Source organism: Melampsora larici-populina (genome assembly GCF_000204055.1).
Source record: "Melampsora larici-populina 98AG31 unplaced genomic scaffold MELLAscaffold_8, whole genome shotgun sequence".
Lineage (NCBI taxonomy): Eukaryota > Fungi > Basidiomycota > Pucciniomycetes > Pucciniales > Melampsoraceae > Melampsora > Melampsora laricis-populina.
The window spans coordinates 653,810-667,428 of record NW_006768772.1 but is presented as its reverse complement, the minus strand read 5'-3'; the positions used below and the strand labels follow the sequence as shown (position 1 = coordinate 667,428).

Genomic DNA, 13,619 nt, shown 5'->3' with positions numbered 1-13,619 from the left:
CTCTGATCAAACCTCACCAGAACGTCCTAGAAAAAATCCAGACAATGCCTGAGATGATACCAGTTAACTCCCAATTGAAAATGCTGTCGAATCATCACTTCGAATTGAAAAGTAAGTTTTTAGATCATTTAAAACCAGTTAAAATCACAATGATAAGTACTAAATATGCTTTCTTTTGGCCTTTTTATCAAACAAAAAGAGTTGCTTTGAAATATTAGATTCTTTCAATTTTCATCACAGACAAATCTCAATCAATTTTAGTCTCACCTTTCCAAAATCAAAGGCACTCAGATTCTGACTGACTTGGTGAACAACACAATTCACTCAACGGACAAATAATTATCCGCGCTCAATGTTCATACAATGACAAGCAATACCATTCCCTTCAGGTTTAACTTTTTTAGATAAAGACTCTGGTACAAAGAAGGCTTGATTCCCATTGTGTAACGACTTCAGCATGTGATAAATGTTCAGTTTCTTTCTTGTGCAATGATACTGAATAGGAAAGTCTCAAGGTTTGAATTCAATACAAGAGTTGAAAATTAAAGATTGATGTCTAAACAAAGATCAGAAAAAGACCCAACAGCAGAAATCCAACCCAAGAGACTATTTGCATTTGAAGTAGTGAATTGAAATTGAAAGCTTGTGGAATGATGCATACAAAAAAGAGGGTCTGTGTATCCAAATGTACTAATTTTATGCCTTACTCTCCTGATATGGTCAAAAGACAAAACTTTTAATGTTTTTGATTATCAACTCCAATCGATTAAACTTGTACTTGATTCCTGGATGTTTGTTGGTTTTTTGAAGAATTTGTTGAGTGAGATGCGGTTTGGAATTTCCAATGTACAATTTATCTATATCAAAATGCTGTTTGTACAATAGGAAGGATAGTTATTGCAACTTATCATCGTGATCTGGATTGTTTCTAGGACGGTCCTGGTGAGGTTTGATCAGAGCTACTCGAAAATTGAGTATCTGTACAGGACAATACAGGTTTGTGTTTTGGGTTTTGAGGTTTGTCCTCCACCCTCCTCTCTCGTCCATCGTAGCTTTCAGTCATATGTAAAACCAACTCAAAATCTTTTTTCAACCAATCCAAAACCTTCTTTCCAACCAATCCAAACCCTTTCAACCAAAAAAAAACTTGACCAAAAGGACCCCTGACAAAGTAACTCATCATCATCAAAGTACATATTCAAAAAAAACCTTACCAAATCCCTCATCAAGTGCACTGCCACTGCCACTGCCACAGTCACCAGTTTCAAACTATACTTCAAAGAAAAGTTTAAACCCATCATAAAATATACATAAACCTTAACCAAAAAGTATATATGCCCATCAAGTTTGATTAAAAGATCTTCTTCATTTATCTATTACATTAGGGGGTTTGAAGTTGGAACAAATATTTTGACATAGGGGATTCAGGGCTGGCACAATCGGGTATTGATGAAGAATGGAAACTTGAGATATAAAAAACCTTTACAAAAGAGGTGCACAAAGGATCAATTTGGTAAGAGCTAATGGTAAACAGGAGCAATGATGAAATGATGTGCAGATGTTATCTAGTTATACGTTCAAGTGCTTGTCTTGTTTGTACTTAGAAATTATCATTTCTGAATTTGTTCATCCAGATCAATCATCAACAAATTATTAGCTACCTATATTTCAAAAGTTGTTCTTATTCAATGCAGATTTTTATTCACCCACCATCCCTCCCTATAAGACTTATTTGTATCAACCAGTTATTTTTCAGACATATTCTATTTAGTTCCACCCCACAGGGTCTCGCGGATTATTTGTCATCATTTATTCTCGCAACATCCAGTTCGCAAAAAATCAGACTCCAGAAGTTGCAGTGCGTAATTTTTATAATAAACAAGTTATTCTTGAAAATCCAAAACCAAAAAACATGCCAAACCCAATTCCTTCAAGTTAAAAAAATGCCTCAAATTCAAATGTCCCTACATAAAAACATAGCTTATAATTTTCAAATGTTTAAAAAACTTCTAGAAAGCCGTTCCCAAGAAGCACATTCTAGTGTTTATTCTATAAAAAATCGATGAAAATTCAAGGGTTGGGAGGCAAAAGTACAGTCCCCTCCAAGTGGTTTACGTAATCATTCAAGTTCTGCAGCGGCGGGGCCGGGGCCTGTTGCGAACCCGATGATTACGAATCATAGGCGTGGGGACGTGTACAAACATTTCAGGCACTTTTTGGCCAACTTGAAGCCCCCTATTGTACAAGTACATACATGCATGGTATGTCCACCTAGAGGTCCAAACTGGTCAAACTGGCTTACATTTTGGTTGTAATTAGTATATGCAATAGCAATAGTGGGGTTCAAGTCAAAAATTCCAAGTAGGAATTTTACAGCATCCGAGAGAGTTTTTTAAGACAAATTTTACCTAAAACCAACTTGGATGTCGTAAGAATGGTTTAAAAATAGGCCACCGTGTCTTATAACGAGAAGAAGAAAAGCTTTGAGACAAAGGTACAAGTGCTGGAAAAAAGTGCATTTTATCTGCTGTTATGGACTCAACAAGAGAGAAGGACGAAAAAACGACCGTTAGGGAAGAAAAAAACTACTCATACGCCTTTTCTTGAAACAAAAAAGGACGGTATTTTTTTCTTGATCCAAAAAACAAACCAATTGTCTTAAAATTATAGGCATTTAGGGGATACAAAGTTAAAACTGGGAGTTTTTTCCCAGTTTTTGTTTTTGGCTGTGTTTAGAACTTTCCCACGTTCTCCCAGTTTCCCAGTTTGCGTTTTGGGCGGTATTTGGGAAACTGGGAAAAAACTCCCAGTTTTAATTTTGTATCCCCTAATTGTTGTATAATTTTAGACCTTGCGAGTAGCTCTAAAGCTACTCGCAAGTCATAAAATGTGAGTTATAATTTTACAACCTTTGAGCGACGTCTAAAAGCCATTTTAGGTCCAAATTATTTTGACTTGAACACCGCTAATAGCAATAGGGGGTGTCAAGTTCAATTTTTTTACGGCAAAAACCATAAAAAACTTTCCCGTCGTAGCATAAATTTATGTAAATTTTACAAAAACGGGAAATTTTATGAATCCTGTTCTTGTAAAAATGTAAACAGGTAAGTTTACAACCCAAATTTAAAGACCTCACCTGGGCTTTTTCACTCTTGAAAAAAGGTGGATTAGAGAGTGAATCCAAGGACAACCTTGCATCCTCTTACCAACAGTTTTCTCCTTGCTAAGCAGATCATCAAGGCAAAAAAGCCAAAAAGTCTTGATCATGGTTCACAAGTGATCATAAAAACTTGGCAAAGTTTTTTTACAGTTATAACGTAAAAACTTTCCCATGTTTATTTTTTTTTACGGTTTTCACCGTAAAAAACTTCTCCTGCTGTAGCATAAATTTAAGCAAATAAGGGGACTCAAGTCAAAATAGGGGGTTTCAAGTCAGAAATTTTTTGTGAAACTTTTTAAAAAACGGACAAGTTTTTTAAATTTTACGGTGGGTTTTTTTTCTGCAAATATACGGTCAACACCATTCGGGACACCTTTTTAGGTGTCCCGATTTTTTTAAATTTACGGTATATTTTGCAACATTGGACAACTTGTTGGACTGTAAAACACCGTAAATTTATTGACTTGAAACCCCCTAATGTTTTGGTTCCGAGGAGGTCATATCTTTTATGTGTCTGCTTGTTTTTACAGACTCAAACACTTAAATCATCAAATCAACAAAATCTCATCCAATCAAACCCCACATCTATCATCTCCTTTCCTCTACTTTACTTCTTCCAATATTCACAAATTTCTTTTGACCAAAATATAATACCCAAAAAGAAAAAGAAAGAAGCTAAAAAAAACTTATAAATAAATTTCATCAACTTCTTAACTAACTTCTTAACTAACTTCTTAAACTTCAAGTTACAAAAAAAACTTCCAAAACATATATAAAAAAACAAGAAACAAAACAAAACAAAACAAAACAAGAGATTTTTTTAAAAAATAAAGATTTGGTAAAGAGAAAAAAAACTTAAAGCTTTGATACACACACTCAGGAGAGAGAGAGAGAACTCGAGATATAGAGAGATAGAGAGAAATAGAGAGGTAGAGAAAGAGGTAGAGAGAGAAATAGAGAGAAATAGAGAAAGAGAGAGAAATAGAGAGATAAAGAAATAGAGAGATAGAGAAAGAGATAGATAGAGAAAAAACACAAGATCTGATTTTTTTGTTAATAAAAGAAAAGTTGAAATATATATATAGAAAAGACTTTAAACAAAGAAAAAAAATCAAAGAAAAAAATCAAAGAAACTCCATCAAAGAAAAAAAAAACTTTCACACACTGAGATACTGTATATATATATAGATTTATAAACAAATTGTAATATCAAGTTTAAACCAATGAAATGAAAACCTTTAATCTTACAAAAACGAAAAATAAAACTTGATGAATCAAAAAACCCTTTGACTTTCTTTTCTTTAGTTATAAATATATATATCTTGTGTGTGTTATATATATCTGTATTCCCAAATTTCCATCTGTTTTCTGTTCAAAAAGATCACTCTAATCATTCCAATCCTACTTCCTGACTTCCCTCCCGGAATAAAAAACGAAATAAATAAAGACATCCGAAAATCCAAACCCAACCAAATCACCCCTCTCGCTTACTAAACCATGAAAGATCAACCCGATCCAAACAACCAATCCTTATCATCAAACCTTTCCAACTCATAACCCGTTCCAGATCCTTTCAACCATTCATCCAATCCAGCCCTAGCAAAGGCGACAAAATCAGCCATCCCACCTCTCTCAAACCTATCAATCGGCCAACAAAACCTCCAAGGTTCATCCATACTCATCAATTCAGGACTGAGACCCATCATCCTAGGTTTCATTTGTTTGATCAATGAACTCAAGATCGGTAACTTTCGATTCTTATCATCTATAATCATTTCTCCCTCTGGTTTTTCATTCGGTTCACTACTCGATTCTAATAGTTTGGCAAAGATCGTGTATGAACTTTCCCATGCTATTTTACCAGATTCTTGTTTTGATAATAAGTTTTTGAATTTCTTATAGGCTTCTGATTGTTGTTCTGGTTCAGATAAGTGTCCATAAGTTTGTAAAAGTAAAGATCTTTCGGTTTCAGTTAATCTATGAAATAATAGTCCTTCATACATAAGACTAGAAGAAAAAACAAAATCAGAAAAACCAAAGAAGATTGAATAGGATCTAAACGAATTATCAAAACATACCAAATTCCATAAGCCAATTCGATCCCAGATCGTTTAGCAAACGATTTGACCGCATTAAAGAACCCAAGCATCGATTCCCATTGTCTCAAGAACTCATGTTTACGTTGAGTGGAAGAGATATTAGATTGAGCTGTATCCACCTCTTGACAGAGAAAAGATTGAGTGAAGAGTAAGAGTGAATCGACCATCTCAATGGTAGCCACTTGATTAGCTTTCTCTAATCCTTCCAAAACCTTTTGTCGTTCTGAAACCGGCGTTCGTTCATTGGTCTCATGTGTATGTTTTTGTTGTCGTTCGGCGGTTCGTTTCAATTCTCTTGCTCGATCAGAATATCTAAAAGAAAAAAAAACATTCAGGGGTCAGTGGTAAGTGGATCGGTTCAGATGATAGTTAAGATGATTAGATAGATTACGTACTTGAACCTTAGTTCGGCCATATGTCTTTGAGAATAAGTGTGTGGTTTCCAATCTGACCAATCAATCACAATCTCAGGTGCTTTTCCTTTTCCTTTTCCATTAACGAGGACCGTAGTTTCTTGAGCTTTAGAATCACCATCAGGTTTGCCAACCTGTGAGTTTTCAATCGGTTTAGGTTCTACAACGTTAGGTTTTCCTTTACCGGATCCACTCTGTTCCATCGGAGGAGATCGGTCAGGTTGAGCTTGATAAGGATCGATGGAAGATGATGTAGAAGCTCTAGGAGGTAGCAGGGTTTCAGTTGCAAGTTTTCGTCGAGGGCTCTCAGTATGATGATGAGATCTAAACAAAGTAATCAAAACAAAAAAGTAAGATTCAAGAGTCTATGTATGGAAAGCGAAAGAAGTTTAAAACAAAAAGAAAATCGTTACAGTTTAAGTTGTTCATCAACTGATCGTTCATCAGCTCCATTCGATTCATCAGAAGCTTCTACCGTACTAGGAAGACTTCGAAGCTGTCCAGATCGTTTAAGATGACTGTAATCCCTAAACCAACGTAATTCAGGTGAGATTTCTTCTTTAAGTTTGGTAGGTGGACTCCAAGCTGGAAGATTTAAAGGTAAACTAAAATCTTTTTTAACTAGATGAGATCGAAGAAGCTATTACCAAAAAATCAAACCATCCAAAAGAAATCATCAGTAAATGGTTTGGATCTTCATTCAGTTTTTTTTTTGGGTTCAAGAATTGATGATTTACCTCTTTTGTTTCTCTTTCTTCTTGAGCAGTTAGACTGATGAATAATAATGTATTCGAAAATATAGATGTTGGAATGAAAACAAAAGAAAGATGATAAGAATAGATCAGTTACTCATGATGAAATCCAAAAAGTCAAAAAAAAACCCATCAAGTGAGGTATAAGATTTTCAGTATACCACACTGACTACTACCACTCGATTTACAATTTACACAAGTGAAAAAGTGAATTGTGTAATAAGAATAATGAGATAAGTTGAATGATTGACTGACCGTATTGAAGTTCGAACTGGTCTACGTTTCCATTTTCCAAGAAATGAAGGAGATTTGATGTTAGGAATCAGATTAGCTGATGATTTACTTGAACGTTTTTTATGAGGATTTGAATCGATTCGACTTGAGTAAGAAGTAGTAGTGGTTGACATGATGAATGGTTTGTGGTTGTAGTTGATAGTTGATGATGATAGTTGATGTTTGAATGAGGTTGAGGTTGAAGTTGAAGTTGAATTTACAAAGTAAACTGGTAATGGTAAAGGGTAAACGGTCAAGTGAGTGAGAGTAAGAGTACCTTCTACTTTTCATCAAGCCCACTCTAGTCTCAATCAATTCAATTCAATCTCTCAAACTCAATTCAATTCACTAAAAATCCAAAACACTCAATTCTCAACCTGAATCTGATCATCAGTAAAAATTCAATGCCAAGTTCCTTACAAAAATTGTCCTGTCTATTAACAGAAATAATAATGCCTAAATCAATACATCTGCATATCCCACTCCAGAACCGCTTTTAGTACAACCAATCACCATCAAAAACTGCCCAAATCGTATGTTATATATGATTCCTACTATATCCATCACTTTCACTTCTACTTCTCGGCTCTTTGAACTCCTAAGAAAAATCTATATTCATACAACAATATGCCAGTACTACATGCAAGAAATTCTTTATCAAGCTAGTTAGCTACAAAAGAAATGCGATCGGATGTTACATACTCCTGAACCTATATATATTTAAAAAAAGAAAAAACTGATTTCCTTTCGTGTTTGTGTGTGTTTTGAAAAGCTATTTAAACAAGTTTCATCAAAAAAACAAGAAAAAAATGAGTTCAAACCGGTTTTTAAGTATTTAAATTCAATACACGTCTGATGCTGAGGTCAAAGAAAGAAAAAAATGCCAAAAAAAACCCATGAGATATATTCGTACATGTTTGAAAGAACTTGGCAAAAAGAGAAAAGATCTGCGCTTTATTGAGTTTAGGGTTCGTAAATGGATACTTAGAAATCGCTTTTACCACGCATTCATGCATGCAATGGGAATCCACTAGTACCAGTCAAGGAACGACCGTCAGACTCAAAGAGATCATAAGACTTATTTGATCGGATCCAGCTAAAGGTTAATTCTCTTTAAGTGGTTCAATACATATATGTATACAAAAAGAATTTCATTTTACAAAGGAAATTGGTAAGATTTGAATGCTAACCAAGTTCATGAACTGTAAACCTCATTTTGAATCTTGTTAGTTGAGATTAAGATTGAGATTACATAGGTCTTATGATCATAAGGCTACTAAAAATCATAACCAAAGATTAGGATAGCTCAGTTGAAAACATTGATTGCTGTTCTGCTTTGAAGTGAGGAACTGATTGAGTTGATCAAGGTTTTTTTTGACTTATCACTTTGGATCTAATGAGACTTGATTTGGAAATTGAAACTCATCTGCTCATTTAGGATGTGTTTAATGAGTAGTAAATATACAAATCCTTCACAAGATTATTATTGAGCAAAACTAATCACTATATCCAATTTTAATTTACTCAAAATATACTTTTTGTTCTTTACTAAGAGGTTTTGGAAATCCTTATTGAAAAAACAAATGGTTCAATTGTTTGTATGTGGAAATCTTGGATTTTCATCTATCCTTAAATCAGGATGATAATATGCATGAGTAAGTTTTTTCTGAATATCACCCTTGATTAGAATTTAAACCTTTCAGCAAACCAATAACCAAAAACCGTTTTCATCAATTTATATAGAAAAAGTCTAAAGACATGTCTATTTATGATGATGATAAAGTGATAATGCCAATGTGTCCATCAAAAGATTACTGTATTTACACATTCAGATGCAAAGTCCACAGAAAAAAATAACAGATTTTGATCTATCTATGAAATTTAATTCCAAGTGAATTGATTATCATATGATCATCAAGAGTTTTTTCATGATGAAATGTTATGTCCATTAAATTAATGAATCAAATCGAAAGATTAACAAATAAAATAAAATAAAGTTCATTCAAGAAATTCTTGAAGATAATGCAGGAAAGAATAGGAAAAAACTTATATCTGACTTTTTTGATATTAAAGTCTTGGGTTTCAAGAAGAGAGATAAGTTACGGCTGATTTACTTAAATCTTGATTTCCCATTAATAATCGGAAATCTTCAGATTTGATAGCCGAACCACCACTGTTTTCCATAAATACAAAAGAGTCAGTTAAATCTGATAATGTATTCAAACTAAAAAAAACTATTGACTTACGAAGCATTCTCATTTTTCTTAATCTCAAACTAAACCAAGATGAAATCAAAGTAAACCAGTTAATCAGAATCCAAACCTTATTATTCTTTTGATGAGTATAAAAAAGAATCAAGAAAAAAAATACAAACCCAAGAAAATGCTTTAAAATTAGGAACATCAGTACGTAAATTATTAGCTAAAAGTTGTTGTAACCATCCAAACTTCATATCATGTTCAGAAGCACCACCTGGAGCCGGTTCATTAGTTTGAAGTGAAACTGTATAAGATGCTCCAGTTTCGGATAAGACGATTGGTAAATTATTAGGAGTAGAATATAACTAGAAAAGAACGTGATCAAGACAGATCAACGTTTTAGTAAGCTTTCCTTAATTTTATAAAGAAGAAAATTTAAGATAAAATCTTACGTCTGAGAATTGTTTGATCATATCAAGTGCCATGGTCGGACCAGGTAATACATTATTACGCTCGAATCCTGTTATGATGACCAAAACCACCCAAAAAAACGTTCAATTTACTGACACAGTGAAATTACCGTGAAGAAATGAGAGAGAGACTGACCTCCATAGTGGTAGAACGAAAGACCTACTCAGAACAAAGATAAATTCTTGTTAGTTTGAAATTAAAAAAGATAAAGAATTGGTACTTACCAAGCATATCAACGTATTGAGCACCTGGCCAGTACTGTGTGTAACCTCCTTTAACATCGTTCAAGCCGCCGAATAACGAGTTTGGAGCCCATAGCATGTCTAAGAATCCTCAAAGATGATCATCCATCAATATATGAAAACGCATGAAACAAAAAACCTTTATCTGGAGGGATGATTCAAAATGTGAGACTCACAAGTACTAGATGTGACCGACTTGATAGCTTCCCAAACCATTTTCCATTTCTCCAAAAATACTGAAAGGAAATAATTTCGTTCAACACGTCAGATTTATTTTATTGAAAATTTGTCTTAAAAAAAATGAAATCAATTGAACTTACATTCTGGTTGCATACCCCATTTATACCAATCACCATTCATCTATAAAAAAAATAAATCATTAGTTTCTTAATTGAAAATCCAAAAAAAAAGTTACTTTAAAAGAGAGAGAAAGATGAAAAAATATATATACCTCATGTGCAAATCTTAACCAAACAGTGATACCTTGCTGATTAATCCGTAACATACTTTGTGCAATACTGTTGGCCTATTTTTTTCAATCAGGTTCACCAAAAAGAAGGGAATGATGGAAGAATATCAAGTTTTAAAGAGGAAGATCATCTTGTCTCAATATTTGGTTGAAGGTATTTCGTGACAATGAGGTTTCTGACAACGTACCACTTCTTGTGTTACACTCTCCAATCCTAGATATGGCATTAAAGCAATCTGCCAAACTGGATTTCCTTTTAAGCCTTTTATGTATCCAAGATGCTGAGTTAGAGGCATAAGTTAGCTATCAGCTCATATATCAAAGCTCGAGCTCTTTACTTATATGTAACTCAATTGAACATGAACTCAAAAAAACGAGATCACATTGGCTTACCACATTGATGTCGTTAGCATTTGGTCCCGTTTTCTCGAGATTAATGTAATCTCCCATCTAACCCAGACGGACAGGATATCAACAAGGCGTAGGCTGAGCGGTATTAGTGAAATAGCGGCGAAATATTACTCACCATAGCCATCGGAGCTGGAAGTTTTGCATTGATTTGACTTGGTTCATTGGGAGCTATCGGTTCACCAAAGGCAGGTAGGAATCCAATAGCGATCCCATTTTTATGTAAATTATTTGAATTCAAACCAAGAGATGGATCTAGATTTCTTATTTCACGTTTGGCTTTAGGATAACTAAAGCTAACGTTTAAACATAAAGAAAAGATTGAGAAGATGGTGATGAATCGATTGGATCCTATCATATTTGTTTATTGTCTTGAATGACTTTCTTGATAATTGATTGGATGAGTAGAACACGTGAGTTGAGTGAAACAGATATCCCAAAGAAAAAAGTTGAAGAACCAAGGCTTTATAAAAACTATACGTGGCGTTCTGATTTGTGCTAGGTATGCTTCAGAATCATTTCTCAGCATCACCGCTGCCAGATATGGCCCCGGTGAGATATGACGACAAGCCAGTCTGAATGGGTATTTACTAAACGATACAGGTCACTTTGACGCCTTCGACCCCTTCCTCCTTCAAAACGTTTTCGATTTCTTTAATTCTTGAGATCTCGACTTTGGAATGGTTCGGAATGAAATTGCTGCGGGCGCCTCTGGAAGCCGCGGGCGTGGGGCTGACGAATGGCTGGCAATGGTTACATAGGTAACGTGTCTTGGGCTTTAAAGCTCAGCCATTTTGAAAAGTGAGTGACCAAGAGTAGACTGATGCATGAACTCAAAGGGATCTCTATGAAACTTTTGGTTTACGATGATTTCAAAGCGCCCTGGATGAAAATCTAGTGACCCGGTCGCTGCGAGGATAACCGAACGGACAAAATTGGAGCGAGCGTCGGACTCTACAAACGAAAACGAAGTTAAGCTTAACAAACGAATTTGTTGCATTCAGAGGTCGAAGAGCTTTCATGCATGTCTCAACTGATCGCGCGGCATGGGGCGCGGTGAACGGGTAAATCGTTTTCAAGCTCTGAGCATGCGGTGTATCATGGCACTCTTCATATCGTATCCCAATTCTATCCTTTGTGGTGGTGGTTTCATCACACGTCATATTTTTCATCGGCGGCGTATTTCCTTTGATGAGGAAATTTCAACTCGAAACTTGTAAGTGTGGCTTGCAAGCAAAAACGATGTTCATGGTTGGTACAAAGTAACAACATAGGGGAATCTGTGAAAGGTAAAGGGAACATCCGAGGCAAGAACTTTGGCGAGATAGGTAGAGAGCACTCTAGGAAGATGTGCAACAAAAATGTCAGTCTACTTATCTCCCCAACGAGTTTGTAAGGCAGTCAAGCCAGAAAAATCTTCTCTTTCATTTTAGTGTACACCATGTTGAGCTTGTTCCCACTTTTCATTTCTATCACCTAAAATCGTTAAAAAATCATAAAAACTTGTGCCACAAATTATCCATGATCAACCTCTTCTAGTATGCACCTTAGAGCATCCACAGCCGTGCCGTAAATCCGTATCGTACGGAGCGCCGCACAGATCATTTAGGCAAGTGTTTGAGGCATAAATTTCGAACAATGCACAGCCGTGGTGTCGTACAGTACGGCTTGTAGCATATTTTGTGAAGTGAGTTATGGGTTAGTTGATCATCGAGGGAGATATTCTGCAGGGAGTGCGTTCGCGGAAGTGGGAGTTATGGGAGAAGCGAGGTACAGATGGATTTAGGGAGCGAGCCAAAATAGAACATATTTGGCCTATTTTGGCTCGCACGGAGGGAATTCCCTTAGCTACGTGAAATTTCAGGGCATTGGCTGTGGATGATTTTGCCCTAAATTTCCGTACGACATGGTTTACGCCACACGGCTGTGGATGCTCTTATGACTGAAATCTATCCATATACAGATATTCAGTTCTCTTTTTGTTGTTTTGCTGGTCTTCTTTACATTCTTTGATTTCCCACTCAACACCCTGTTTGTCAAGCAGAGGGTTAACACGTGGAGTTTTGTTATCTCTCAATTCGATCAGGAAGAAGTAGGGTGACACTCCAGTGGAGTAGTCCAGCGCCGAGCTGTGGCCCAGCACTCCTATCAATCTTTTTCTCTGCAATCCAGGCACGGGTTCAACTAGAGTACCACACCGTCCTCTTGTCTACCCGAGCCAAACTGATTCCCAAAGGGTCTTTTTTGATGCCAAGAAGCACTTCAAGTCGAGTGCCTATTCCTGCCGTGACTCAGACTTGACTCCTGAGTCCTCACAGGTCGACAAATACATCTGCCAGCTGAGGCCAACAGGTATCAAGGCATGTTGTGCTCTTTCCGCCGCACCAATTCAGATGGGTTCCTGGTAGAAAACCTTTTCTGGTTGGGCAACTCAAAGGTTGAAGAATTCAAAACAAGTTTAACTTTCTTTGTGTGTCCACATACATACAAACCAAGTATGTATCTTGAACTAGTCCTTTCCAGCTCCGGAAGCCAATAGTACAAATGACATGTGGTCTCAACTTTGTCTTGCTACCCTGATTCCGGGAACACTTCACAAACTTAAAGATGTACCAGAAAATTCCGTCAGGCAGCTTTCTTGCTTACAAGCAGGCTTAAAGCTTCATTGACAACATTTCACATCTGCCAATGGCTCCAGAGTTTCTTAAAGATTCAGACTCAAGCTTTGTGTTCCATCCAATCACCCACCAGGTGTGAGGCAAGCAATTACTGACCTTCAGCCGTAACAGGTGTGGCTATATGATCAATCAAATTTTCAGTAGATAACTTGGCCCATCTGTTCTAAGGGTGCCCAGGATGGTGTTTTAGTTTTATGATATCCATTTATGCTTTCACCACACCCTACACAGTGATCATACCAGATCATACCTGACACAGCACAGCCTGGGAGCTCAGAATGCAACAAATAGGACTGCATAGCCCTTGAAATGTCTGCCAATTGTGTTCATATTTCCTTTCTTGAAAGCATTTGGAAATCTAATTATGCCGTAAGATCAGATCCTCAAAGCCAACTCCACAGAAGTCTGCAACCCACCTAGCCTGACACAAGTCCCACTACAACCAAGCAACACAAG

General features: G+C 36.1%; 2 protein-coding genes across 2 annotated transcripts; both read right to left on the bottom strand.

The window, feature by feature from the left end:
- Positions 1–4,665: 4,665 nt before the first annotated feature.
- MELLADRAFT_115732 (uncharacterized protein) lies at positions 4,666–6,842 on the bottom strand (the record flags this gene model as incomplete). Its single annotated transcript, XM_007407061.1, has 6 exons — positions 4,666–5,167; positions 5,239–5,571; positions 5,655–5,996; positions 6,086–6,312; positions 6,410–6,443; positions 6,680–6,842. The coding sequence occupies 6 exons, from the start codon at positions 6,829–6,831 to the stop codon at positions 4,666–4,668; spliced, it is 1,590 nt and encodes a 529-aa protein (XP_007407123.1).
- Positions 6,843–8,779: 1,937 nt separating this feature from the next.
- On the bottom strand, positions 8,780–10,527 carry MELLADRAFT_51995 (family 26 glycoside hydrolase; the record flags this gene model as incomplete). Its single annotated transcript, XM_007407060.1, has 11 exons — positions 8,780–8,870; positions 8,944–8,972; positions 9,072–9,260; positions 9,348–9,349; positions 9,502–9,525; positions 9,591–9,689; positions 9,785–9,844; positions 9,929–9,968; positions 10,060–10,134; positions 10,266–10,358; positions 10,471–10,527. 11 exons carry the CDS (start codon positions 10,525–10,527, stop codon positions 8,780–8,782), a joined length of 759 nt encoding a protein of 252 aa, XP_007407122.1.
- Positions 10,528–13,619: the final 3,092 nt, after the last annotated feature.